We start from the raw sequence: 26092 nt of genomic DNA, 5'->3' as shown, positions 1-26092 counted from the left end.
AATAAATGACATCACGTGTCATTCTCATTTGCATTAAAATTTAATACCATATCCACTGTAAGATAGTTTCTATAAAGTCATAAAGAATGAGACAAAAATATTCCCACTCAGTTGACTCAGTCCAGGCTCTGCTTCATCCCTGTCTCATTTAACTCAGAAGATTGTTCAGTCTGAGAAAATCTGCCATACCTCAAAATCTAGAAGTGAATTTGATATTCTTAAAATTAATTTTGTGACAACAAACTGTTTGCTCTAATGCCAGAGCATTTGACGTCCGTGGTACAATAAATTTAACCTGATGAGCATTGGCCTGGAATTCAGATTTTTCTAAGATTAAGAAGACATTTGCAGTCAGCTTCAATAGATGTAGTAAACATGCATTTCGCGATCAGACTACAATGTAGAAGGAGTCAATGTTGTCTGTGTGGGTGTGGCCAATCACAAGTCGCCACGATAATATATATAAGGAAAGCCGGTTCGCTCCAGTGACTGCCGCTTGTGCGCCGGCACCAAACCCATCCTACACCAGTCTCATTCAGATCAAGCTGAGACAACAAGATCTGTAGCATTACACAAGACAGACTAAGCTTTCAGGCTGGCAAATCAACAGTAAAACAAACATGGAAAGAACAATTGAATAAATGCTACTCTGACCCAATGGAACAATTTGATGGACATGTATTTATTGGATCCCTCTTAGCAATATGAAAACAAGGCAACAAAAGACATGGCTTGCCCCACACGATCCCAAACATTTACTACCATAAATACCATTGAGACAGACACACACACACACATGCAAGGCATACATTCTCTGCCCATCCCATTCAATAAACACAAAAAGTAAAATTGAGGCATCACTCAAAACATCTATGCATAATACTACCAAAGACGATTCGCTATTTGAGCAGGCCCTGAACAGGCCACAGTTCAACAAACATAATTCCTGGCAGAGAACTTGTTCATGACACAAACTGACACACTCCTCCAAAATACAGCTTGCCTTCTGAGCAACACAATTTGGGGTAGTCAAATTGCGGAAAGGGAGAAAAACAACAACCAAAAACAATAAAAACCATGACAGCCGTCTGCATTTCTATCCTTTCACCACTTCTTCCATTCCAAATGTATACTGTGCACCAAATTACAAAAGCTCCCAAGTCAGTACAACAGACAATTCTCTAGCACTTTACAGTCACACATCCAAGACACAATAAAATTATTTACACGAAGAACATGTATTCTGAAAGGCCTCTAGAAAAGTTTCATAAAGCCGAGTGCATTTTGGCCTACGACATACAGTATATGTACAAAATTGCTGACAATGCATAAATATATAGTTTTTTTTATAAAATAATGAGGGAAAGAGGGACGGTGGAGAGAAAAACACAGCCCAACTCACACTTCCAAACACAACAGTACTACAACATGCCTTAGCCACGCATACATTTCTCAAAAATATACTGAACAGCTTCCAATCACATAAGTAAACTCAAGAACTTATGAACTCTGTAATGCCCTTTACACATACTTCAGGTGAGGATAAGAGAATAAGATAACAGTATAGAGTACTGAGAGAGAATAACAAGAATGAAAGAAAAGAGCTATCCTTTTGTAAGGACCATGTCTATAACTATGAACCGATAAATAGATTGTATCAGTTAAACAAGACACCAAGTCTGAAATGTTACAGCATGTCTTCTAGGAATCAAATGCCATATACTTCTTTGATTTGAAAAAGCCTCGATTTTTTTATTAAAAGAAAAAATTGAGTAGTGTCGATGCGCCAACGAGCATGCCCAAGAAAAGATAACACACCATAATTTGATGACTACCATAGCTGGGTTATGCTATACCCTACAAGCAGTGCTTCCACCAGCTGAAGCTGAAAAGTAAGGAAAATTCTGCAGGGGGTCTGGGGGCCGCATCCCTAGCAGGGTCCAGGGACAGCATTCCGTTCGGGGTTCAGGGGGCGAAACCCCCGCAGAAATGGAAAGTTAGTGCTTTTAGAGGGTTGAAAATGGCATTTGGGAGCCTGTTTGAAAAGATTGCCCACAAACCATAACATTTATTTTTTCACCAACATTTTGTCTTTTTTTATTTCTTCACCAAGATCTACACAATATATTTCCATAGATGGCAATGTTTAAAAGCAGTTTTCCCTTCCATTGCTACGATAAGGTAATTCGATTAATTAGGCACCGCACCATTGATAGAAGGCAAACCTGGGAATAATGAATATATATGTACCTTCACAATACAGTTACCTGGCGTATACCCTAATCTTCCTTAAATTTCACGTCTGAATTTCACAACCTCGGAACACCACTTTGAATTATTCTTGATTTTAGTAGTTTTAGCATAAATTTCTTTCATAGCGGCCCTATCGCGTTCCCGTGGCGTATAATCTTTGTATCGACTATTTCTCTAGATCTAGACAAATTTGTAAAAAAGTTTCTTTCTAACAGCATGTTTCTGTCTAAAATCACAAGTCAATTTACTTGATAAACGCGCAGATTTTTCAGCCTCGTAAAAAATCTGAAGATAGACAGACGGAAGGAGTGAATGATAGAAAGGAGGAAATTGGCACAAAAAGTTCGCCACATTTTGATCAATCCACAGGTAAAAACGTATTGCCGACCAACCCGCAGTAAATGCATGGGGCACAGCAGAATAATGGCCAATTGCAGGAAATGCGCAATCTGGCTGGTTTCTATAACATTAACTTACTGCCGAGAGAATTACTGTAAATATCCGTAACTTATACTAGTACTAGACGATACGACAACGAGTACGGAACTTTTGCTACGGAATTTCGGTAGTCCTATGCTGTCGCAGCTTTTTACGGAGGGAGTTGATAATGGAGGAACAATTAGTACGGAACTGGCAGAAAGTACGGATTTCCGTAAAAATACGGAAGAGTGGAAGCACTGTACAAGGAAAAGAACAATCCAGCTGAAGAATGCCGTTGCATCCGTTCAAGTATTTAATATCCAACTAAAGTTTTAGACAGTGCAGGTGTGTTCTTTTTTATTTACTCCAGCTCAATGGAGAGAGAAAGAGAAATTTTGCTCAGAATCAACTTGGTACTAAAAAATACCCGGTTTAGCTTCAGAAATAGTGAGTAGAATACCTTTTCAATAATTCAAATTCCAACCACTCGCTCAACTGTTCTTCTATGAGGGAACACATTGTATTGATTAGTCAAAAAGCAAAAAGTAGGGTTGACAATTTAATAAAATATGACGTAGGATAAAACAGGAACACAGTATATTTGCTCTTTATTCTACAATCTTTTTCAAACATTTTATTCCTAATGGGTCATAAATTCTGAAAACTATGCCAGCTCCACTAAAATAGACAAATTGGTTTGATAATCCAATCTATCAATAACTATGTACCCAAAGCTTTCCATGCACAAAAATCAACCGTATATGAAAAGAAACGTAACACATTAGAAAGAAAAGTTTAAAAGGAAAAAAGAAAACATTTAGCAAAAGTCAGTTGTGCTGGAAATAAAATGATTTTTAAAAACATTCAACCCTTATTCTAGTCAAACTGAATAATGACATCTTGTGAAAGTATTTCAAGACCAGGATATAATATATTTATGTTTTTAAAAAAAATAATACATAGCCACAATTAACTATAGTCAGTACTGCAGTAAAAATCATTTTGCTCCTACCACATTATCAGATGTATTGTGAACAGAGGTCTTTGGCAGCAGAATTGCATAGCAAGTTTATATGAGGGTTTTTATTTTGAACTGCCTGTGTAACATAGTCTTTGCACAGGAGGCAGATGTTATTCCTTTTCTTCTCCTTCAACTACAGTCAATTCAGATATAACCATCACTATACAATACTTTTCAATTTGTGGAAACAGAAGAAGAAAATTCAAGCTTGTGCAATCTCTAAACAAGTGGAATAGAACAATTTCAGTTTTTTAAAAGACAAGAGAAGAAAGAGGAGAAGTGGCCATACTTCGAGGAAACAACATCACAATATTCTCAAAATCATCGTTGTAGGATTCTAAACAGCTTACTCCCTAAAATGCAGTTTTTTGTGTGTTTTTTTCTCTCTGAATTCAGACACACATCACACAATGCATCCTATAAATAACTTACAGCCACATTAACATATCCAAATAGTCACTACAATGTTGGATTTTTAACAGCTAAAATGTATATATATAACAGCCTCGCTTAGTTTTTTTCACTCCACTGTAAAATTTACAGAAACTGAGTTAGCCGTTTAGAATCCTACAGTGATAAAATGTACCCACAGGACTACATTAGAGCTATGTTTCATTTATTTGTACATTCGAACCTCACACGTAACAATTCATCCATTATGACTCACTCCATTTCCACCCATCAGAAGATCACAGAAATCAGAGAAATAAAATATAGCAAGCAAACAGAATCACTTCCCAACAGTTGTGGCATGTTGTCATTCCTCCCTTCAGAGTCATTCTCCTACACCTAGCGCAAGTCACAGTCATCATAAACTCTCGTCACTTTCAATGGCCTGCAGGTTGGGGGCATCCATCAGGAAGAGATTTGCTTCGTCCTGATTGGCTGACTCATCTCCCTCTGCCTCTGCTCCTGCGTCTGCCTCAGCTGATGCCACTGCTCCAGCTCCTTCCCCTTCCAAGGCTAAAAAGACGCATACACCGAGCACAAGTTAGTACAGCTATGGCAACAGGCAATATCTTGAAATGGTGGTATCTTTCATTTCAAAGTCAGTTTAAATAAAAGTTTTACTGCACTTGTAACACATTTGGATCATTTACATGCCCAAGATAAGAGGCGTTACAAGAGAGTAAAAGTAAAGTAAAGTTGTTCCCGCACCCAATCCAGACATTGGAGATTGCCTTTTTAGTGAGACAACTCCCTAGGCCTCGGCATACTGTGGTAGGGCAGCCAGTTCCTTTCCACGCCGCCTTTACTTCCCCAATTCGAAGTCAGGTACCCGAGACTCGAGCCCGGACTTTTTGAAAGAGAGCAACAAACAAAAAAAGAGGAGGAGAGATACGGACAGTAGCTGTTAATAGGAAAGAAGGAACAAATCTCATCAGAGCACCCACCAACCACCCGCTTCTATTTAAAAGCACCCACAGATCTAGCTTCAACAACATTCACAATGAGAGACATGTGAAACAAGTATATGTAGACCAGTGAACAGAATTTGAATACAGACACAAGCCCTTATGTATCAGGGCAAAATACAAATTTCCAAGCTCAATAGACACAGAGCTTCAAAGACAATAGACACAGTGCAGCCTCTAGCTATTGATGTTTTGAATCCATTACCAAGAAATCACACTGAAAACTCAGTTGCATAAATCAAAATGAAAGTTGTACACATAGATTCAGTCTTAGGGTACGAACACGGTGACACAGACAGACAGGGACAGTTACTTGCTGTCGCACAGGGACAGACAGGCACAGGGAAATGTGGTCACATTCAAACAGGCAGCAAGAGACAGCAACATTGTCAATCACATAGCTGCCACTCAGAAATTTTTAAAAAGGAGGAAATTCACGCGAAAGCGTACGCGCGCTCTCCGAAACCAGTGAAATCCAGAGGCAATATATACTGGAAAATCTAGCCTACGGTTTTGGACGGGAAAACTGTCATATTGTTAACCATAGGCAACTGAATTAAAATGTATTTGAAAAAAACAACAACAAAAAAAACAACAACAAAAAAAACAACATAAAGGCAGTAAGTTGACTAACAAGAATTCGAGTCAATTTGACACAGTTTGGACTTGGTGACAAAAAAATCTAGTGTTTTTTGCCAGCTGGTGTCTCATAAAAAGATTTCTTTCACTTTAAACGTGTACATACATAGACGTAGAGCAGTATCGGATCAAGGATACACAGGCACTCCTGTACAATTGCGGTCCAGTTTGCACTTAGTGCCCCTGTAGTGTGTTTCTTATTTAGAGATAAACTGAATTAAAATTATAGCCTAGGCTACCTAATCTAGATCTAGAAATATCTAAATATGTGTAGATCTAGATTATATCTAGAGATAGATTTTCTAGATCTAAATCTAGATTCACTTCCGCAGCAGCCACAATAGCCGTCATGTAAACAAACGGGAGACCGCAATTGTACAGGACTGTAACTGTAACAGGAGTGCCGCGGGCCGCGATTTCTTTCGCAAAAAAACAGCTAGTTCAATTTTCTAATGAACTTTTCAAGTCGCACACCGGCTGCTTCTTTCTCATTCCAGCTCCTTTTATTTTTGCATTCTGAATCAATTTCTCTCGAATTTCCGCCAATTTCAATGACAACTCGGCGCGCTAACGTCCCGATGCCCGATCGACACTGTGTTGCTCCACAACAATAAACAATGTGAAACTAGCGCTGGGCCTAGAAGAACGGAAGTAGAAAGCTACGGGCGGACATGCGCAGACCGCGTTTTCGTCTCTCTCCCGGTTCGGTGTTTTCCGCGTGGAAAAAAAGTATGAAATTTGCGACCAAGAGCGGTCCAGCGGAGGAAGGAGGAAAGTTGCGGGGAAAGCTAGATGTAGCGGAGTTTCCGCTATTTAGCGGGAAAGTGGCAGCTATGCAATCATGGCGCTGACAAAGAAGAAGAAACTCTTATTATTATTGTGGTTACGAAGGAAATTAAGACGTTCACAAATTTCTCATCGAAGATATGCGGTTCATCCTATTATCAAAAAACGCTTTTCGTTAGGTGAATATCACCATCTCCTCCCACAGCTTGTGAATGATGAGGAAAAATTCATTGAATATTTTCGAATGCAGCCTTCAACATTCAGAAATCTTCTAGACCTGTTTGAGGAAGATTTGACAAAGATGGCAACAAATTTCCAGACACCCATTTCCGTTGTGATGTTTTTCACTTTTGTCATAAATTGCTGGCCTTTCTTGCACCGCAATGATCAGTTTCTCTTCAAAATCCTCCATCTTGACAAGAACATTCACTGTAATCGTATCTTTATTTAACTCCCTTGAAACAGACAGACAGGAGAAGTAGTGCACGCACTTTTCGAATTTTCCTACTGTCGCTGGCTGTTGCTGTCTGTGCCTGTCCGTGTTCAACATAGCCGGGTTGGTGTGTTTTAAAAGAAATTATGGGCAGTTTTGGCGTGCACGCTTTTAGATGTGTTGCTGTGACAGCAACTGACTGTCCCTGTCCGTGTCCCTAGCCTGAAAGTAACAATCCCAGAAACCGCCAGAGCGTGCTCATCACCACAGATACAAAATCTCCAGTCAGCTTTAACCCTTTCCTATTCAATATGGTTGAAACCGACCAGCAAAAAAATATAGCACTAGCTGTGCTAAAGTTTAGCCCTGCTTTTGAACTCTAGCAATGTATTTTTTTACCAGCTGGATTTGGCCATGATAAAAATTGGGGAGACTAAGAGTCATTCTTGGCCTAGGGGTCAACTCTGTTGAAATTTATTATTTCTCATCACCTCTCCATTGTACTTGATGAGACTTGTGCCATTCTCACATCCATCAAACCTAAACGACAAGTCTATTAACAAGATTCCCATACAACCCTATCTTACACCCACTCTAATCACCCCTAATCCATGACCAGTTCGTAACCCTCTGTGTGCCTATCATGACCGGTCCCGATGACTCATACTTCCCTTCCGCGTGCTGGTCGCGATCCGACATGAGCGTAGAAATTATGCCGCTGACATGAGAATAGCCATTTTTTAAACTGCTGGTGACTATAGTCCATCGTTTTTAGTGCCGCTGGCCACGCATTTCGCAGTCTGGGATAGGTTTGGAGTTTTTTATCGGCAATTTTCTGGGATATTGTTTACAATTTTCAAAATGTCAGATTCGTCAGCTAATTTACACACAGATCTACCCAACATTTTTCTATTCTTCAACTCTTCTTTCTCCCTTCCAACACAGCTCAACACAATTCCCTGCTTACCAGCATCTTGTTCCAGTCTAGCCAGAGGGTCATCGTCCTCTGTGACATAGCGTTTGTCCACCGCCACCTTGATCTGATTGTTCAGACCCTTGGGGTCGAGGTCATTGGCCCAAGAGAAGTTCATCATGGCCAAATGCGTGTTGCCCAACTTCTTGTGCACCTGAGGGCATCATAAAATTTTGAGGGCATCACAAAAAAAAAAAGCAAGCACCATGGCAACCCTGATACCCCTTAATCTCAATCTTGTTGATCAGTTGAGTTTTATGGAGAGCCTGCACAACAATGGGCACCTTTCACTATGAACAAAAACAAAACAAAACAAAATACTGGTTTAAGACCCCTTCCAACACACAGGACATCAGAATTTAACATCCCATTTCCTACTAGACTGAGGCAAATGGGAAAATTTGTGTAAAATTCCTTTCCAGCCTCAAACGCAATCTCACGATTACACACCCTGTACCCTAATCACTAGACCACCGACGCCACCCCAGGAACACACAAGTAGAACCAAATCAAAGACATAGCCAACCATATGTGGGTGCCCATTACCCATTCACCCTAACATAAGAACGAGCGTGCACTGAACTTTTCACTTTAATGAAAGAAATATGTGCAATGACAGAGAATTATACCGCTGGAAAAGTAGCCGCAACTTTACTTTACTTTTTCGATCCAGCAGCCATTTGAGTACTATCGGCCTGTCGATATGGCAAAGAATTTACAGGTTTTTATCAGCTGTGTTTTGTCGTTGTATAGAGTATTTCCGATGTCTGGGGAGGCAGGTAGGCAGGTACTACGCAGGTCGCTAAGTGCACGGCAGGTAAAGAAGTGGTGTGATACTGTTTCACCCTGGCAGTCGGGTGGGGTATCCTTGCGGATCCTATTTAGATAGGAATTAATTGGGATATGTTGTGTTCGCAGACGAAAGATAGTGACTTGTTCTCTTCTACACAGGGAGTTTAGTGCATCTTTTGAGTTGGGAGCAGTCATGTGTGCAAATACAGTTCTTCCAGTTTTGCCCATCGCCCATCCATTCAGCCAATGTTCCCTGGTGTCGCATTTGATGATGTTCTTGACTGTCTGATTTGATATGGATTTTTTAGGTTGTGTTTGTGATGCTCCCTTCTTGGCAAAGGTGTCTGCTCTGTCATTTCCTGGGATGTTGCTGTGGCCAGGTATCTATTGTAAAGTCAGGTCGATGGCATATATCTGTAAGAAGGTGTTGATTGTTTCAACCACAGATATGCAGGCTGGGCTTTCGCAATTCATGTTTTTCAAAGCTTGGAATACTGATTTTCCGTACAAGAAGTACCACAAGCATCAAATAGTTCTGCACGTTTTTGCCAGAACGTTCTATTCTTACCCCAAAGCCTGCATTAATAGTTCCCTTGAAGGCTGACCCATCTGTGTAAATATGAATTGAACCACTAGGGTAGGAGTCAATTGTCTTGAGAGCTGTTGTCTTTAGTTCTACTGGGTCGCATCCCCTTTTCACAGTCTCCTTTATGAGGGAAGTTTTGATGTTGGCGTTCTTGACGTTAGTGTTTGGGGGGAGTTTTGGTCTAAAAGGTTTCAGCATTTCTCTGTTACATGGAAGATGGTGTTTTTCTACTAGTTCAGAGGCTGTGCCGAGTATTGATCTTCCTTGAAATCATTTCTTTGGTCGTCTCTGTTTGATTATTCTTCTTTTCGGGTGGTATTTCTCTATTCTTTTGTAGAGCTCACTCATCTCCACACCTGTTGCCCCTCTCCCCAAGTCCAAGGATTCCAGGTTCGTATGGATTTCGCAAGCTGCATTTGGAGTGGATCTCAAAGCTCCGGAGATAAATCGTACATAGACCTGCATGTGAGCCTCAACCAGATTGTCTGAAAATTTTGCGCACCCCCCCCAAGAGCTTTTGTGGGTGTCATAAGGAAGGACTTCTGAGTAACGAGCGACCACCCCAACAAACACAACAAAGAAGAGACCTAACCCTACCCCTACCCCAAAAAAGAACCCGCAACGAGCCTCATGTGAAAAGGCCAGCTAAAGTCCAAAATGAAAAACATTTTTAAAATTAAAAAACCACACTCCAAAACAAACAAGGCTTACAAGGAGCATAATGGCCTACATCTACATATTGCTAGATCTATAATAATAGGGTTTGATACAATAACACAATAGATTCTAGAATTGGAATATGAATCCTCCATATAGATCTAGATTCTAGTAAACTAAATAAATCTAGATCTAGCTAGATCTAGATCTTGTAGAACAAGTGAATAGGATCTAGATCTAGGAATAGGCCTTGAACTAGAAATCCGCATCCGATTCCGAACAGAGGGGCTCAGCTGAGTCTAGACTTGGTTTAAGTTTAGATCTAGATTCTAAATAAATAAATAATTCACGCACCTGATGAAATGCCTTTTACCAACATTAATATTACAGCACAACCTATGATAGGGTTTGACAAAATAGAATTGGAATATGAATCCTCCATTGAGGTCTATAATGATCTATATAAATCTAGATCTAGATCTAGAACTCTAGATTCTATTATCAAAGTGAGTCGGACTGGAATGAATCTACACGATCTGAACAATTGAATTTGTCAACAAAACGAAATTCAAAATGGCCGCTCGAGCACGAAACTGAAAGTAGATCATTTAGGTCGTCGTCCTTTTTCGTATTTGCATTTCTACTCAGGTTCCGACAATTATGTCGGAAACGCCGACGTCGGCAGTCGGCACGAAAAAGCCGACAAAGCCGACGGGAGAAAAGGGGGACGCTGGCAGTCGGCCAGGCCTCGCACATTGACTGATACAGGTGGGCCTAGCGATAGCATCGGCCGCCTCACGGGTCGCGTCGCAATTGTCGGATTTCAGACGATTGTCGGCAAACATACAGCTTGGTTCTGGATTTTGTCAAGAGACCTCAGAGTTGGTTTGCTGCAGATTGTCTGTAGGATTAGGTTATATTCCATGGCAGAGCTGACATAGCCAACATATAGCTGTCTCAGTGCATCCTTGTCCACTCCCCATGAAGGGATAGCCAGTCATCTGAGAAGGTTAAGTCTCTTGTTGGCCTTAGTCTTCAGGTACCAGATACGATTTTTGAATGAAAACTGCTTTCCAGCTCGATCCCAAGGTAGGTCGGGTTTTCAACATTTTCGAATTTGTTTCCTGCAAGTGAGATGGTGAGATTTTGCTTTGGGACTTTTTGTAAAGGCAGTGTAGATTGTCTTGGTACAATTTGCTTTTAGTTTCCACTGGCAGCAGTAGTAGTTGAATCTATCTAGGTCCTCAGTTATAAGTCGTGCACTGAAGCCAGCTTGTTTACTTGAATGCCAGATGGCTAGATCATAGGCATATAAGGCCTTCTCCAATTTCAGTACCTCAGGAAGGTCGTTGAAGAAAACAAGGAAGAGTGTGCAGCTCAGAAAGGAACCCTGGGTAATGCCCTCCTCCAGAACAGCTTTCGATGATACACCATTGTTAATCCTGGTCTGGATTGTCCTGTCTGTAAGGAAGGTCTTCACCCATCTGTAGAGTTACCCGTGGATTCCTGTCTGTGTCATCTTATACAGGAGACCGTTTCTCCATACCCTATCATAAGCTTGCAGGACATCAACGAATACTGCAACTGTATGCTTCTTTTCCTAAAAGCCATCAAGGACTCTTTGACTGAGCCTGAAGAGCTGGTCATCTGTTCGCTGGCCGCACAAAATCCTGCTTGGTTGCTGTCCAAGGCACCTGTTGTTTCCAACCACCAGTATAGGCGGTGGTAGACCATCCTCTCTGCTAGTTTCCCGATGCATGAGGTGAGTGAAATGGGTCGATAGCTTTTCATTTCTTCAGCAGGTTTTACTTTCTTGAGAATGGGAGTGACGACAGCATTTCTTCATGCTCTGGTGATGGTGTTTTCATTCCATGTCTTGTTGATCAGCTGGAGAATATAACCCTTACCAACGGAACTGAGGTTGACAAGCATTTCATTGTTGATCTTATAGGGTCCTGGGGATTTGCGGGGCTTCAATTTCTTCATTGCCAAGTAGCTGCAACAAAACTTTATCTCTACACCCATTCAACAACACGGCAACAAGACTTTAAAAAATGTTTTCAGTAAGTTACAAATGTAATTTGGCAGTACAATCATTTCTGAAAGGTTGTTTCTCTCACCTTGCCCATGAGAAAGTAGACGAGAGATTCTCTTGGAATGATCTGCTTCAAGGTCTCCAATTCCTCCAAAGCCTCCTGGTAAAGACAAGGTGAAAACAATTATTTCTGGCACAAAGATATGTCTTGCACAATGGCGAGTTGTTATTCGATCCTTTCAGAGCATACACCAACAGTAGAGAAATCCAGTGGATCATAACCATTACAGAGACCTCTTTTTTCCTCGGCAAGTTACTGAATTAAAAAACACTATTACAAATGCCAACTAGCTATAAAAGAAATAATAAATTCTTGAACCTTTCTGACCTTGTGGAAATGAATGCGCCAGTACTCAATACTTACAGATTATACTGTCTTATGCATCTTTAATTAAGACTCTCGATATAAAGTATAAAGTGTGACATGACATGCAAAACGAGATTATACATAAATATATCGGCAACAACAGACCAAAAAAAATCCTAAACTTCTTACACTTTGTCCGCACCGCATTTCTAGATTTATCTGGGAAATCGACACCTCCCAAATAAATTTCACCACTAAATTGCCTGTACCCTCCACCCTGTTATGTTCTCCATACAATTTAAAACACATAGCTGCCACTTAGGAATTTCAAAAAAGGAGGAAATTCATGCGAAGGCGGATGCGCGCTCTCCGAAGGCTGGAGTAAAACCAGTGAGATCCAGAGGCAATATATACTGGAAAATCTAGCCTATGGTTTTGGAAGGGAAAACTGTCATATTTGTTAACCATAGGCAACTGAATTAAAATGTATTTGAAAAAAAAAAAAAACAACAACAAAAAAACAAAGGCACTAAGTAGCAGGGTTGGGTTGATTTAAATCAGTTGATTTTAAAAATTTAAATCAACTTGATTTTTTAAATAAAAATCAGTGATTTAAATCACTTTTTAAAAAAAATTTATTTTTATTCAGTTTTTACACATTTCAACATTCAGAATTCCTTTCCTTGGTTTCATAAAACAGATATAAGGTTTAGTAGACTAATATAATCATGCTTAAAAGCAGGGTTGGGTTGATTTAAATCAGTTGATTTTTTAAATTTAAATCAACTTGATTTTTAAAATAAAAATCAGTGACATAAATCACTTTTAAAATTTTTTATTTTTATTCAGTTTTTACACATTTCAACATTCAGAATTCCTTTCATTGGTTTCATAAAACAGATATAAGGTTTAGTAGACTAATATAATCATGCTTAAAAGTCTGCTTTCCCTCCTTTCACTGTAAAATAATACAGTATTCAATTTACTTTTTTTTCATAATTGAAATCAGAGCTGGTTTGATTTAAATCAGTTGATTTTTTAAATTTTAATCAACTTGATTTTTAAAATAAAAATCAGTGATTTAAATCACTTTTCAAAAATGTATTCAGCTTTTACATATTTAAACATTCAGATTTCCTTTCCTTGGTTTTATTAAACAGATATATAAGGTTTAGTAGACTAATATAATCATGCTTAAAAGTCTGCTTTCCCCCCTGTCACTGCAAAATAATACAGTTCTCAATTTACTTTTTTTTCATAATTGAAAATCAGGGTTGGGTTGATTTAAATCAGGTCGATTTAAATCAGTTGATTTTGTTTTATTTAAATCAACTTGATTTAAAAAATAAAACTCAGTGATTTAAATCACTTTTAAAAAATGTATTCTGTTTTTATATCTTTAAACATTCAGAATTCCTTTCCTTGGTTTTATAAAACAGATATAAGGTTTAGTAGACTAAAATAATCATGCTTAAAAGTCTGCTTTCACCCCTGTCACTGTAAGTAGTAAAATAATTACTGTATTCAATTTACTTTTTTTTCATAAATGAAATTAGCTTTTTCTTTTTCTTTTTATACAAACACAAGCGCGCGCGCGCACACACACACACTGTAATAAAATGCAAGTTTATCTATGCATAATTACCCCCCCCCCCCCCCCCCCTTCCTTTTAGACTGACATTTTCTTCATTTTTTGTCTGTAGCCATAATTCACTGGATATAGCAGATTAAGGCTTTCTAAAATTGCAGTTACTTAAATTAATCATTAGTTAAAATAAAGACAATGCATTTTGCACTAAAAGAACTTACTTTTAGCCACCAAAAATCCCAAACTGAGTCGGCATTTTTTTAAAAATAAAAAAAATCCGATTTAAATAAAAAAAATCTGATTTAAATTTAAAAAATCGATTTTTTTTATTTTTATTTAAAAAATCACCAACCCTGCTAAGTAGACTAACAAGCATTTGTTGAGTCAATTTGTCACAGTTTGGACTTGGTGACTAAAAATCCAGTGTTTGTTGCAAGCTGGTGTCTTATAAAAAGATTTCTTTCACTTTAAACGTGTAGATCTACATCGATGTAGAGCGCGCGCAGTATTGGACGCAAAGTGCAGCAAGCTGAGCTCCTTTTATTTTTGCATTCTGCATCAATTTCTCTCGAATTTCCGCCGTTTTCAATGACAACTCGGCGCGCTAACGTCCCGATGTCCGATCGACACTGTGTTGCTCCACAATAAACAGAGTGAAACTAGCGCTAGGCTTAAGCTGACATTCCATATGCCCGAAAAACCGATGTGAACTTCGGGTGCGAATTTCGCTTGCGAATTATTTTTTTCGCACAACGTTTTTGTCATTGCGTGAATCCATATACCGGAATTTCGCATGGCCGAGTCCGAAATTCGCATGCGAAGATTTTGTTTCGCACGAGGGAGCGAAACTTTTTTCTTCGCATGCGAATTCTTCGTGAAGTGGGTGGGGCTTATTTCCCGCCAAATCTACTTCAAAGGAACGAAGCAGCATAGAAGCACTAGGTTAGTGGGGAAAACGTCGAAATGTTGGTTTCCTTAGTTCGAGAGAGAAGTGTTAAAACCAAGACTGAAAAGAAGTGTTTATTTTCAAGGTGGCTGTCATTTGCATGGCAACCACTTTTTTTTTTTAGTTTGTGGGAAACTTTCGGGAGTCTATGTAATCTATCTATGCTATCATTTATCGTTTAAATCATGTAATAACTAAAAATAGCATTTCACTTACACCCCCCCCCCTCCTTAATTAAATGCACTTGAATATAACTTCTAACATACATTAATTATAACTTAAGATTGCTGTCTGTGTCGCAGCCACATCAGCCAGCGCTGTCGGTGATAGGACCGAAGCTTTGAAAAGAAAACGACCCAAGAAAGCAAAGCTTATGAAGGAAAGACCATCATCAAGTCTGGACAAAGCAATTTAAAGCCTGCTTTCGTAGGAACAGGAGTTCTAACAGCAAAATTCTCTTGTTTTCAACGTAGAGTGCTTGCTCTGACTGAACTGGTGCCGTGATTTCAGTCAGATGACGGATGCGAATTTCGCGTATATGGAAGGAGGGCTCTTTTTTCATCGCACCCGAATTTCATACACGAAATTCGCATCGGTTTTTCGGGCATATGGAATGTCAGCTTTAGAAGAACGAAAGTACAAAGCTACGGGCGGACATGCGCAAGCTGCGTTTTCGTCTCTCTCCCGGTTCGGTGTTTTCCGTGTGTAAAAAAGTATCGCAATTTGCGACTGAGCGCGGTCCAGCGGAGGAAGAAGGAAAGTAGCGGGAAAAGCTAGATGAAGCGGAGTTTCCCCTATTTAGCGGGAAAGTGGCAGCTATGAAAATAAAAAAAGAAACAAAAAAAAAACCCACCCGAAAGAGAACCATCTTAGCAAGTCCATTCTGAATCCGTCAAGTATTTAAAAATAAACACAGCCAAAAGGCCAGAACTTACTATGTGTTTATCACTGGCAAAGAGGATAGAGGCCCTGTGGAACATGCACAGCGAGTTCTTTGGATCTGATTTGATGGCTGTGCTCAGAGTGTGCAAAGCTTGCTCTGTCTTCTGCTGTGCATGCTGTGCCTGAGAACCACACAAAATCACTCATTGGGATATATTACTCATGAAATTGAAATAAACAGATGTGTAACAATGTTCACAGCTACTTTACCATAATAAAAAGAAAGACAATCGGAACAGTATAAATTAAAAAATACAAATGAAAGAATGTACAGGCTCAAAGAAGCATGTACCCTCCAACCTCACTGCATGAAACCCAGTCATCCCCTTGCAATTCCAATTGATGAATAATTAATATGAAGCCATTACAGCTACAAGGAATTTCTTAAAGAATTAGGCTAGCACAGTGAATGGCTGTCCCTCTCACAATACAGTGATTTAAAAAAATAAATATATAACTAAAATAAAAAAGAGAAAACTAATATATAAAAGGGAGAGTGAAAAAAACAAGACTTGAAACAACTAGAACTAAATTAAGTTCAATGTGCATCGCGAAATCGCCAGAATAAAAGCAGGTGTTATCCAAGAAATTTCACAAGACAGCTCAGGACTCACCACACCAATATGACACATGAGTACAGAACTTTGTGGATTTATGGACAAGGCCTTGCGATAGTGAACTTCTGCCAAGCTGAACTTTTCTTGCTTGAAGTAGATCATTCCAACACCATACCTTTTGAAAATAAAAGAACCATTAATACTAACCTAAAGTACAACACTCAATACATTTAACAGACTTGATTAGACAACCAAATAAATCTATAAAAAAAAGGAAGTTATCGAGTCTATACAACTTCCTTCAATTATTTTGATAAGGACCTAAATACTATTACCACTTTGTATTCAGAGGTTTAATCAAAGATTGTGAATAAAAGGGCAAACATATAAAAACAACTCTAGAAGCAGTAACCAACACAATTACAATTACTGAACCAAGAATTCATTTAACCCCTCCTCTCAACATGTATATATTATATTATAAAATAAAATTCTAAAAAATAAATTAATAATAAAATTCTTAAAAAGTAACAAAATAGAAAAGCACAGTAACACATGACATAAACAAGCAAAAAAAAAGTGAGCTCACCATGCTTTATAATGTCGAGGGTCCAGCCTGATGGCGTTGCGGAAGCAAGTGAGAGCTTTATCAAACTCTTCGAGGTATATGTATTCAAAGGCTAGTAAACTGTATGCATAGACAAAATTGTGGTCCACCTGTTGGAAATAAAAGAAAACAAGACTGAAAACAAAATATAACGTTTTTCAGGCTTTGAGGCAAAAAGCAGTATGAAGTGGTAAGACTACCGGACTCGTAATCCTGAGGTTGCGGGTTCGGGGGTTCAAACAGCGGGCCCGATGCTGTGTCATTGGAAAAGACACTTTACACGAATTTTCCTCACTTCACCCAGGTGGGAATGGGTACCCGGCCATAGACAGGGAAAGATCTGGTCAGTATGTTCGTTTTAGCACCTACAAATGGCCGCTTGCACTATATGCTTCCTAGGAAGTTGAGATTGTTTAAGAATGCTCTCAGGTCAGCTGGGGTATACTTAAAAAAAAAAATATTTGTGAAAAGCACCAGAATATTGGTTTTCTCAAAACATTTTTTTAGCTTTACCCTTCCCTTATTCACACCAGACCTACTTCCACTAAGTTACACCTTTACTTAACAGGGTGACTGCCAACCTGGCTTCTCAATTTTCCAGAGGGGCTCATCCATAGAGCTTGCTGTTGAGTGGGGATTTGCGCTATACAAATGTTATATATTATTAAGTCTTTTTGTCCTGAAACGCTTACTTTACAAAAGCTAGTAGTAGTAATAAAATAACTGCATGCCTATATCGAGTATAGTTATGCTCTACAGCAGCTCTATATGCTTTACAACTTTTTATTATCCAAAAACACCCTAAAACACAACTCACAATTGTAGAGCGGACCCAAAAACGAACTGACTTGAAGCTTGAGGTTCGCAGTCCGTTCGCTGAGAGTCAAATTGTGGGGCGGACCCAAAAAAACTAACTGTCTTGAGGTTCGCAGTTCGTTCTCATGGCCGTCCGTTACCCGCTCGCTCTGACTGAGTCCGCGAGTAACGAACCCGTCTGTCCGCTCGCCCCAACTCTACTGAACACGGTGATCTTTGAATTTTTTAGATATCTCAAGTAGTTTTTGAGATACGTCTATCTTTTTGGAAACATCTATAGCCATACTAAGCCACAGAGGTCATTATTGCACATTTTGTGAGGTAGGGTATGAAAATATAATTTTGAGAAAATGAGCTTTTAAGTTTAACAAACGTGAGAACACATACAAACTTAAAAAACAGATGTTTTGAATGTATTAAAAAGTGGAAAATTCATTTACAAGTTGGCATTCAGTTGATATCAATATCAGGAATGGAATTCAATGGTAAAACATAGTTAGGGAAGAGAAAAGGTGCTTCAAGAATAGATTTTAATACCTTTTAAAAGCGATTTTCATTGTTTGTTTTTATTATACCCTACCTTCAAAATAATTCAAAATATAATATTTAGAAGTCAAATCAATGAAAACCCTTTCAGCACATTGTAAAAAAATTGGTGGATCTATCATTTTTTAATGGAAACACATTCTGGTCAAAAAAGTGATTTTTGTCATTATCAGCCTGTGGCTCGAAAGTCTGGGGCGACTATTGGTACCTTTCTCTAGGCACACACACATGTATAAATATATATATACAAATAAATAAAAATAATATATATTGTGTGTCAACAACATGTCAGTGTGGCGCTGGAGTCTTGTTCTTGAGTGACTTTGGTTTTTCAGTCTGTCCTTACTATTTATATTTTCCCCTTATCATATTTGCCTACATAAACTATATAAAAAAGAATCCTGTTTTGAGCCTGAGAAAGAGCCTAGAACCAGAATATTGACTGTCACGTACCAGTCTGGGTGTCATGATTTATAAAATAAACGTGAAAGACCTATTCAGTGTGAGAGGTGTAAGAGCTCTGAGAGGGCAAGATGCAGTGACATCCCACGGGTCCCATACTTCGCAGCGGTCAGACTTCGAGTGAAAAATCTACACGCGCAGGTCCAATGACCGGTCACAAAGGCAAGCCCAAAAAGACGCTTGTAAACATTTCTTTTCTTTTTTTCACAAGTGAAGCACAGGACAAAACAATATTGATTTATTTTCTTGGCGACACAGCATTTGTAATGCACAACCTACATTTTACAAATGTTGCGTTATCAGGCTATTACTATTACCAGCAGATTTCTGGGTGTTAATGAAAGCGAAAGAAGATCGAGCCTTGTCATCACACATATATACTTCCGTTTGCCGCCACTGCCTTCTATTCGCATGAAACATACTCTCAGACCGAGAAGAGCCGAATGAATATTATCATTATTGCGACCGACAAAAATGAACTACAGGACGTTATCGGATTTGGTTTTATGTATTTTCGCGGGTCTTTCATGGGGCAATTTACAGATTTTCTCAAATTCCTGATTTAAACAAAATTCCCACGGGATTCCAGGGCCCCTCACGATTCCCGGGGCCTGGCAGTCACCCTGTTACTACCAAAAATATCACTGTCAAGCCTTTTGCGCCTCTCAAGCACAAATTCCGAATCATTAGGATCGCTAAGTTCACTTTCTGATGAACTAGACTCATTGAAAACACAAAACATGTTGCTAGGTTTGTTGTGTACACATATTCTCGAAGGCTGCATGGGGGCAGCCATTTTGCAATTTTCCCTAGAACCGACGTTTGTAAGTGATCCTGAGTTACCCTAAAAGTTCGTATTAAAAAAGTTCTACCCCTACTTCCGTGAAACTTTGCATGAAATGAAAGAAATAGATGCACTAGCGCTGACGATCCCCGAGGCGCTCTCCGGATTACGAAAAGTGCAGAAAAATTATAAAGCTGGTCCTCAGGGGGGTCACTGCATCAGGCGTCAAAGGATAACCGGCTAGTTCCGAGAATGTCTCGGGATACGGCGTCAGCGGGTTAAAAATACAAAAAAAACAAGAAAAGTTGCAGTTAGACAAGGAAACTTCCATACCTGAATGGCGCGCTGAAAAAACTTGATAGCCACATCATGCTCCTTCTGTAAGCTGAAGCAGTTGCCGGTAACAAACCAGGCCTCGGCAGACTTTCGGTCCATGGAGGTGAGCTCCTGAGCCAGCAGTGAGAGCTCCACTTCCTTCTGCAAGTGCCACAGCACAGTGCTATAGAACTCCAGACCCTCGATGTGGTAGGGCTCAAGACGTCGAATCTCTTCAAACACTTTGGCAGACTGTGAAACAATGCAGAACATACGTTGGTTAGGGATGAGGAACTGACATCCAAGTACAGTGGGGGGAAAAGAGGGAAAAAAAAAAGAAAGAAAGAAATAAAGAAATCCATGGGTAAAAGGAAGCAGCCAGGCAGGACTCTTTGATGTTACAGTTCCTTTGAGCTTAAATTGTTAGCCTCCCCTTCAAGTCCCGACATTATTAACTATGGCAATTGGAAAACAACATAATTTTATTTTCTGAGAAATAAAACCCTGAATGGATGGTTTGTCTCTTCAGAAATTTTTGTTAAATACTTGTTGAGCATAATATATACGCAAAAGTGGGTAACTGCACATTCTGCATTTCATCTTCAACATTTATTTTTGCAATGCGCAAATATACAAGCATAGCACCAAGCAAAGCCGTGTTACGATATGCTCTGCCACTTACTCGTTGATACTCAGCAAGTTCATAGTAAGCCCGGCCCACATGACACAGCACCCAGCCGGTGTAGTACTGATGTTCTGGCAGGTCACTGAAGTGCTCGATGGCGTTGCGACAGTCGTAGCGAGAGAGCGACAAGTAGGCTTTCCCTATGCTGGTCATCAAACTAAGTACTCCAGCTGTCAATAAAACAAAACACAACAATAATGAAAGAGCGATACCTATAAACAATAATAATGGGAACTTATACAGCACCCAATCCCTAGAAGGCTCTAAGCACTTCCATCAATTTAACTGACAAAGCAAAAGACAGAAAATTCACATTGAGAAACCATTTTAAAAACACACATGCACACAAATCCCAGGCCCACACATTCTTTATGTTCTATCCCTTGAAAAATCAAAGAAGAACAAGTTTCTTAGAATAAATTATGACGTTGTAAAGAGGTACACAACAGGTTAGAAAGATCACCAGAAGTGCTCCAGCGCATACATACCCAGAGACTGTTGTTGCATCTGCACTATCTGATCGACAATCGGGAGTTCTGTAGCCAGCGGGTACTTGGTGTCAACACTCAGCTCACCTGGAACGCAACAAAGACATTCACCAAGCATGGTGAGTCACTCCCCATTACAAGGAAGAGAGGAAAAAACCAAAAACATGGGAGGATGAGTGAAAAAAGAAAAAGAAAACCAAAAAACTAGAAGGGGAGAGGCTGTATGGCACTTTGAGTCACATTATATATATTTATAACCTCAGGACCAGAGGGCCAAGAAATTAATATTTTGTTGAAATAATTCGTTTTTTTTCTCTCCCACAATATTTACCAGGCAAACCAACAGTGAACAACAGCTGACAGTCTACATGACTACTTGACAATTTATTTAATTATAGGACATGTATCAAGAACATATGCATCTAAGGAAAAAAAAAAAGGGCATGCCATCTTATTTTTTACAACTACAGTCGAACCTGCCCTGACGGCCACCTGTACAAACGGTCACTTTCCATTTCCCCCCTTGCATTTTTTCTATATAATTTAACTGTGTAAGACGGGCACCTGTCCAACGCGGCCACGGCCACCATATTTTAACACACAACCCCTATCTCACTGAGCAAAAACACTTGTCTTAGACGGCCACTTTAGTGACTCCATTACGTTTTGTCATAAATTGTGCACTGGCCCCTGGCGTTATGGGCGAGCTGTCATAATTCAATCACCTGTCGTTTTTGTTAGGTAGTCCCTCCAACCGATCATGTTGCATAGGCCCCTCCCACTGTTGACCAATAGGTACGGATTTTCAGCTGCTGGTGAGGTAAGTGTGTGATCCCTCATAATGATACCCCACAAGCTCCGCCCAGAACTCATACACAAGTTGTAACAAAGCAACAATGGACGCCAACATGAACTTGTGACAGAAGCGTCGCTCGTTCTGCGAGTGGTGGCGACCCGTGTGTTTGTTTTAACATGGCACTCGGTTTTCCTCGTCTGATACATTTCGTTTTATTGTCACCCTTGCGCAAAATCAGCAACAAAATAAAAATAACAAACAAAATACAAACCAACAACAATGCAGCTACTTTCGATTGGGACTTCAGATGGGAATGGTTTGTTTTCTTCATCTTGATCAGTCCTGCCTAAGACGGCCACTTTTCTCCTTGATAATGGGTGGCCGTCCTACACAGGTTTGACTGTATTTTGAAATGACTATAACAGTAAGTGTAGAAAACAAAAGCCCTTTATATCAAACAGTTTCCGCAAGCTCAAATAAAAAGCAAAAGGAAACAAAGCCTCTTACAAGTAGCTGCAAAGTCCTGTAATAATTCAGACAGCAGTGTATCAATACCGCAAAACAAAATCACAACAAACTCACCCTTGTTTATCTCATTCAGTTCTTGTTGTGATTTGGTTGTTCGTTTTGAACGCCTGTTCACTCCTTTGGTACTGGAGAAGGTCCCAGGCGTTTGACTTTTGTTGTTTTCCTGAAAATTAAAAATTCATGCCAACCATATGTGGAGAAAAATAAATTTAATAGAGAGATAAGGCTTTTTTGAACATAAGTGACTTTCTGCTGTCCAGTACTCCACAAGATAAGTGCTCACTGACCTCCAGCCTTTGAAGCATAAAGGGACAGTACCAGATGTGTTTTCTTTCTCAAGCCCATATTTGCACAGCTGTATTTCAGCAAGTGCGTGTGTGCGCGCACGCGCGAGTTATCATTATTTTTTGTAAATCCTGAAGTATCACGTCGAGCACTCCTAGTCCAAGTCTCTACCCCCCCCCCATAAGTCCCGCAATACATGAACTTAAGGGGAGATGTACACTCCCGCATAAAATTTCTACACGAATGACTTTTACTCACTTTCATGTAATTGTGCAAGAAGTTCATAGGTAAATAGGATGTACTAAGGGTGAATCTTTTATATTTTTTCTGAACAAATGGGTCCATCTTGGATTTTCAAAACAGTTTCTTAGAGCAGAAGAATTTTATAGTAAATATTGAATTATCAGCCTGAAATTTGGCACACAAGTGCAAACCTATATGGATTGGGGATCTATGTGAGGATTTTGACCTATCTTTAAAACTAAAAAAGTGAGCTCAAAGTCAATGGACCCCCGAGAGTCAGTTGACAAAATTTTGAGGTACATATAGACCTGCATGTGAGCCTCAACCAGATTGTCTGAAAATTTTGCCCAAACCCCCCCCCCCCCCCCCCCCATAAGAGCTTTGTGGGAGCCATAAGGAAGGACTTCCGAGTAACGAGCGACCACCCCAACACAGTAAAGAAGACATCTAACCCTAACCCTACCCCTAGACCTACCCCAAAAAAGAACCTGCAACGGGCCTCATGTAAAAAGGCCAGCACAAGTCCAAAATGGAAAAAAAATTTAAATTAAAAAACCACATTCCAAAACAAACAAGGAGCATAGCATACATCTACATTGCTTATAATAGGGTTTGATACAATAACATCAATAGAATTGGAATATGAATCCTCCATATAGATCTAGTAATCTAAATAAATCTAGATATATATCTTGTAGAACAAGTGAATAGGAAAAGGCCTTGAACTAGATCTAGAATAGAATCTAGATCTAGAAATCCGCATCCGATTCCGAACAGAGGGACTCAGCTGAGTCTAGATTCTAAATAAAAAAATAATTCACGCACCTGATGAAATGCTTTTTACCAACATTAATATTACAGCACAACCTATGATAGGGCTTGACACAATACAATTGGAATATGAATCCTTCATTGAGGTCTATAATGATTTATTTAAATCTAGATTCTATTAGAACAAGTGAGTCGGACTTTAATGAATCCACACAATCTGAACAATTGAATTAGTCAACAAACGAAATTCAAAATGGCCGCTCGAGCACGAAACTGAAAGTAGATAATTTAGGTCGTCGTCCTTTTTCGTATTTGCATTTCTACTCAGGTTCCGACATTATGTCGGAAACACTCAGGTTCCGACATTATGTCGGAAACGCCGACGTCGGCAGTCGGCATGAAAACGAAAGTGCCGACGAGAGAAAAAGGGGGCGCTGGCAGTCGGCCAGGCCTCGCACTACGCACATTGACTGATACAGGTGGGCCCTAGCGATAGCATCGGCCGGCTCGCGGGTCGGGTCATAATTGTCGGATTTCAGACGATTGTCGGCAAACATGCAGGTCTATACATATTACAAAAAATTTGAATATTTCTACAAGTTACCAATATTTTCCAATTCCCTCACATAGATCCCAAGAATAGATCTTAAAGCACCTGTACGCCAAATCTGAAGCTAGCTAGTAGTTTTGAAAACTCCTTGCACCAAGGAGGTCGTGTATGTCAAAAGGTAGATTTTGAGAAAAACAGGATTTTTAAAAAGGATTTAGTGTAATTTGCACTTTTCAAACACCCTTTTATGTCATTTAGGGTGCTTTTTCGATAGTTTCTTCATTGTGACCTGATAGAGCAGATGTTAAAGGATGTTTTTCAGCAAAAAACAAAAGTGGGATAGCTTGAAAAATTTTTTCGATGTCGACTGGGATCGCCGACCCGGGTCTTCCCTTAAGTTGATCCCGTCAATGGACGGTACCCGACACGCAGAATTCCCACGTCGAAGTCATGTCACATGATGTGAATGTGTAATTGAAACAATTTTACTAACGGGCCCAACTAACTGCGCGTTCACACAAAACATTCGGATGAGTGACAGCCGTTCTACTTCTAGGGCAACGACGGCGGCCGACCGACCAAATGTACAGACAAATGTCTTATCCCTCATAATGCGTTCAGACTAAAGCAACGACAACGGCTGTGTGTTAGTCTTGTCAGCACAGTCACGTGTAGTTGTGTAAGGGTTAGAGCGACTGTCGCTCGTCCGAGTGTTTGATGTGAACGTGCAGTTACCAGACCTCGGACAAGGCTTGTTTTGAAAGTAACAGCAGAACTACGAGTATTATCGATTGTTTGTATGTCCCAAAATGTAAGAGTTACCAGGCTATCATCGGAGAATTCTGAGTGCGGGCAAAGATCACACACAAACTTGGGGCGAGTCAACTACTAAATGCGACATCGATGTATTCGGGAAAGAGTGCTCCAAGTCCCTACTGACAAAAAGTTCAATGGGTGCTTCCCGCGATAAAACAGAAGGCAAAGTAAGTTTTTAGAAAAATCTGGCACAACAGCTGACTGGGACAAAAAATCGGGATACACGCGACGAAATCGGGATGCTTGAGATTTAACGCAAAAAAATTGGGATATCCCTACTAAATCGGGATGAGGGGCAGGTCTGTTTGACTACTTTTTCAAAAACAGCGCTTTCAGCATACAATCAAAGAATTCGACACCTTACTTCTCTATTGTACCTGCCTCACATAAAACTGAAAATTTTTTAGGCCTACTTAGTTTGAATCCTGAAGTACAGTACTCATAGCTGCCACTCAGGAATTTCAAAAAAGGAGAAAATTCACGCGAAGGCGTACGCGCGCTCTCCGAAGGCCGGAGAAAAGCCAGTGAGATACAGAGGCAATTTATTGGAACATCTATGTTTTTGGAAGGGAAAAGTGTCAATTTTGTTAACCATACTGAATTAAAATGTATTGGAAAAAGAAAAAAACAACCCAAGACAGTAAGTTGACTAACAAGCATTTGACCCATTTTGGTGACTAAAAATCCTGTGTCTGTTGCCAGCTAGTGTTTCATAAATATTTCTTCCTCTTTAGCAGGGTTGGGTTGATTTAAATCAGTTGATTTTTTAAATTTAAATCAACTTGATTTTTTAAATAAAAATCAGTGGAAAAAAAAATCAGTGATTTAAATCACTTTTTTAAAAATTTATTTTTATTCAGTTTTTACATATTTCAACATTCAGAATTCCCTTCCTTGGTTTCATAAAACAGATATAAGGTTAAGTAGACTAATATAATTCATGTTTAAAAGTCTGCTTTCCCACCTTTCACTGTAAAATAATACAGTATT

The 26092-nt window shown here is 39.5% G+C and overlaps 1 protein-coding gene across 1 annotated transcript in view; it reads right to left on the bottom strand.

Annotated features, from left to right (window-relative positions):
• Window positions 1–661: 661 nt before the first annotated feature.
• LOC101863903 (cell division cycle protein 27 homolog) overlaps window positions 662–26092 on the bottom strand; it is a 51705-nt gene continuing 26274 nt past the window's right edge. The window contains exons 11-20 of the mRNA XM_005099899.3: window positions 22492–22600; window positions 21114–21200; window positions 20623–20795; window positions 19959–20192; window positions 17000–17127; window positions 16468–16585; window positions 15847–15975; window positions 12096–12170; window positions 7935–8094; window positions 662–4657 (exon numbers count right to left, since the gene is read on the bottom strand). Coding sequence (XP_005099956.1) covers window positions 4503–4657; window positions 7935–8094; window positions 12096–12170; window positions 15847–15975; window positions 16468–16585; window positions 17000–17127; window positions 19959–20192; window positions 20623–20795; window positions 21114–21200; window positions 22492–22600 — 1368 coding nt within the window. The 3' untranslated portion in view covers window positions 662–4502. The remainder of the gene's footprint in view (window positions 4658–7934; window positions 8095–12095; window positions 12171–15846; window positions 15976–16467; window positions 16586–16999; window positions 17128–19958; window positions 20193–20622; window positions 20796–21113; window positions 21201–22491; window positions 22601–26092) is intronic.

Source organism: Aplysia californica, unplaced genomic scaffold, assembly GCF_000002075.1.
Source record: "Aplysia californica isolate F4 #8 unplaced genomic scaffold, AplCal3.0 scaffold00229, whole genome shotgun sequence".
In the NCBI taxonomy this organism is placed as follows: domain Eukaryota; kingdom Metazoa; phylum Mollusca; class Gastropoda; order Aplysiida; family Aplysiidae; genus Aplysia; species Aplysia californica.
Note: the sequence above shows the minus strand (reverse complement) of the source record. Positions and strands in the feature narration are given on the sequence as shown.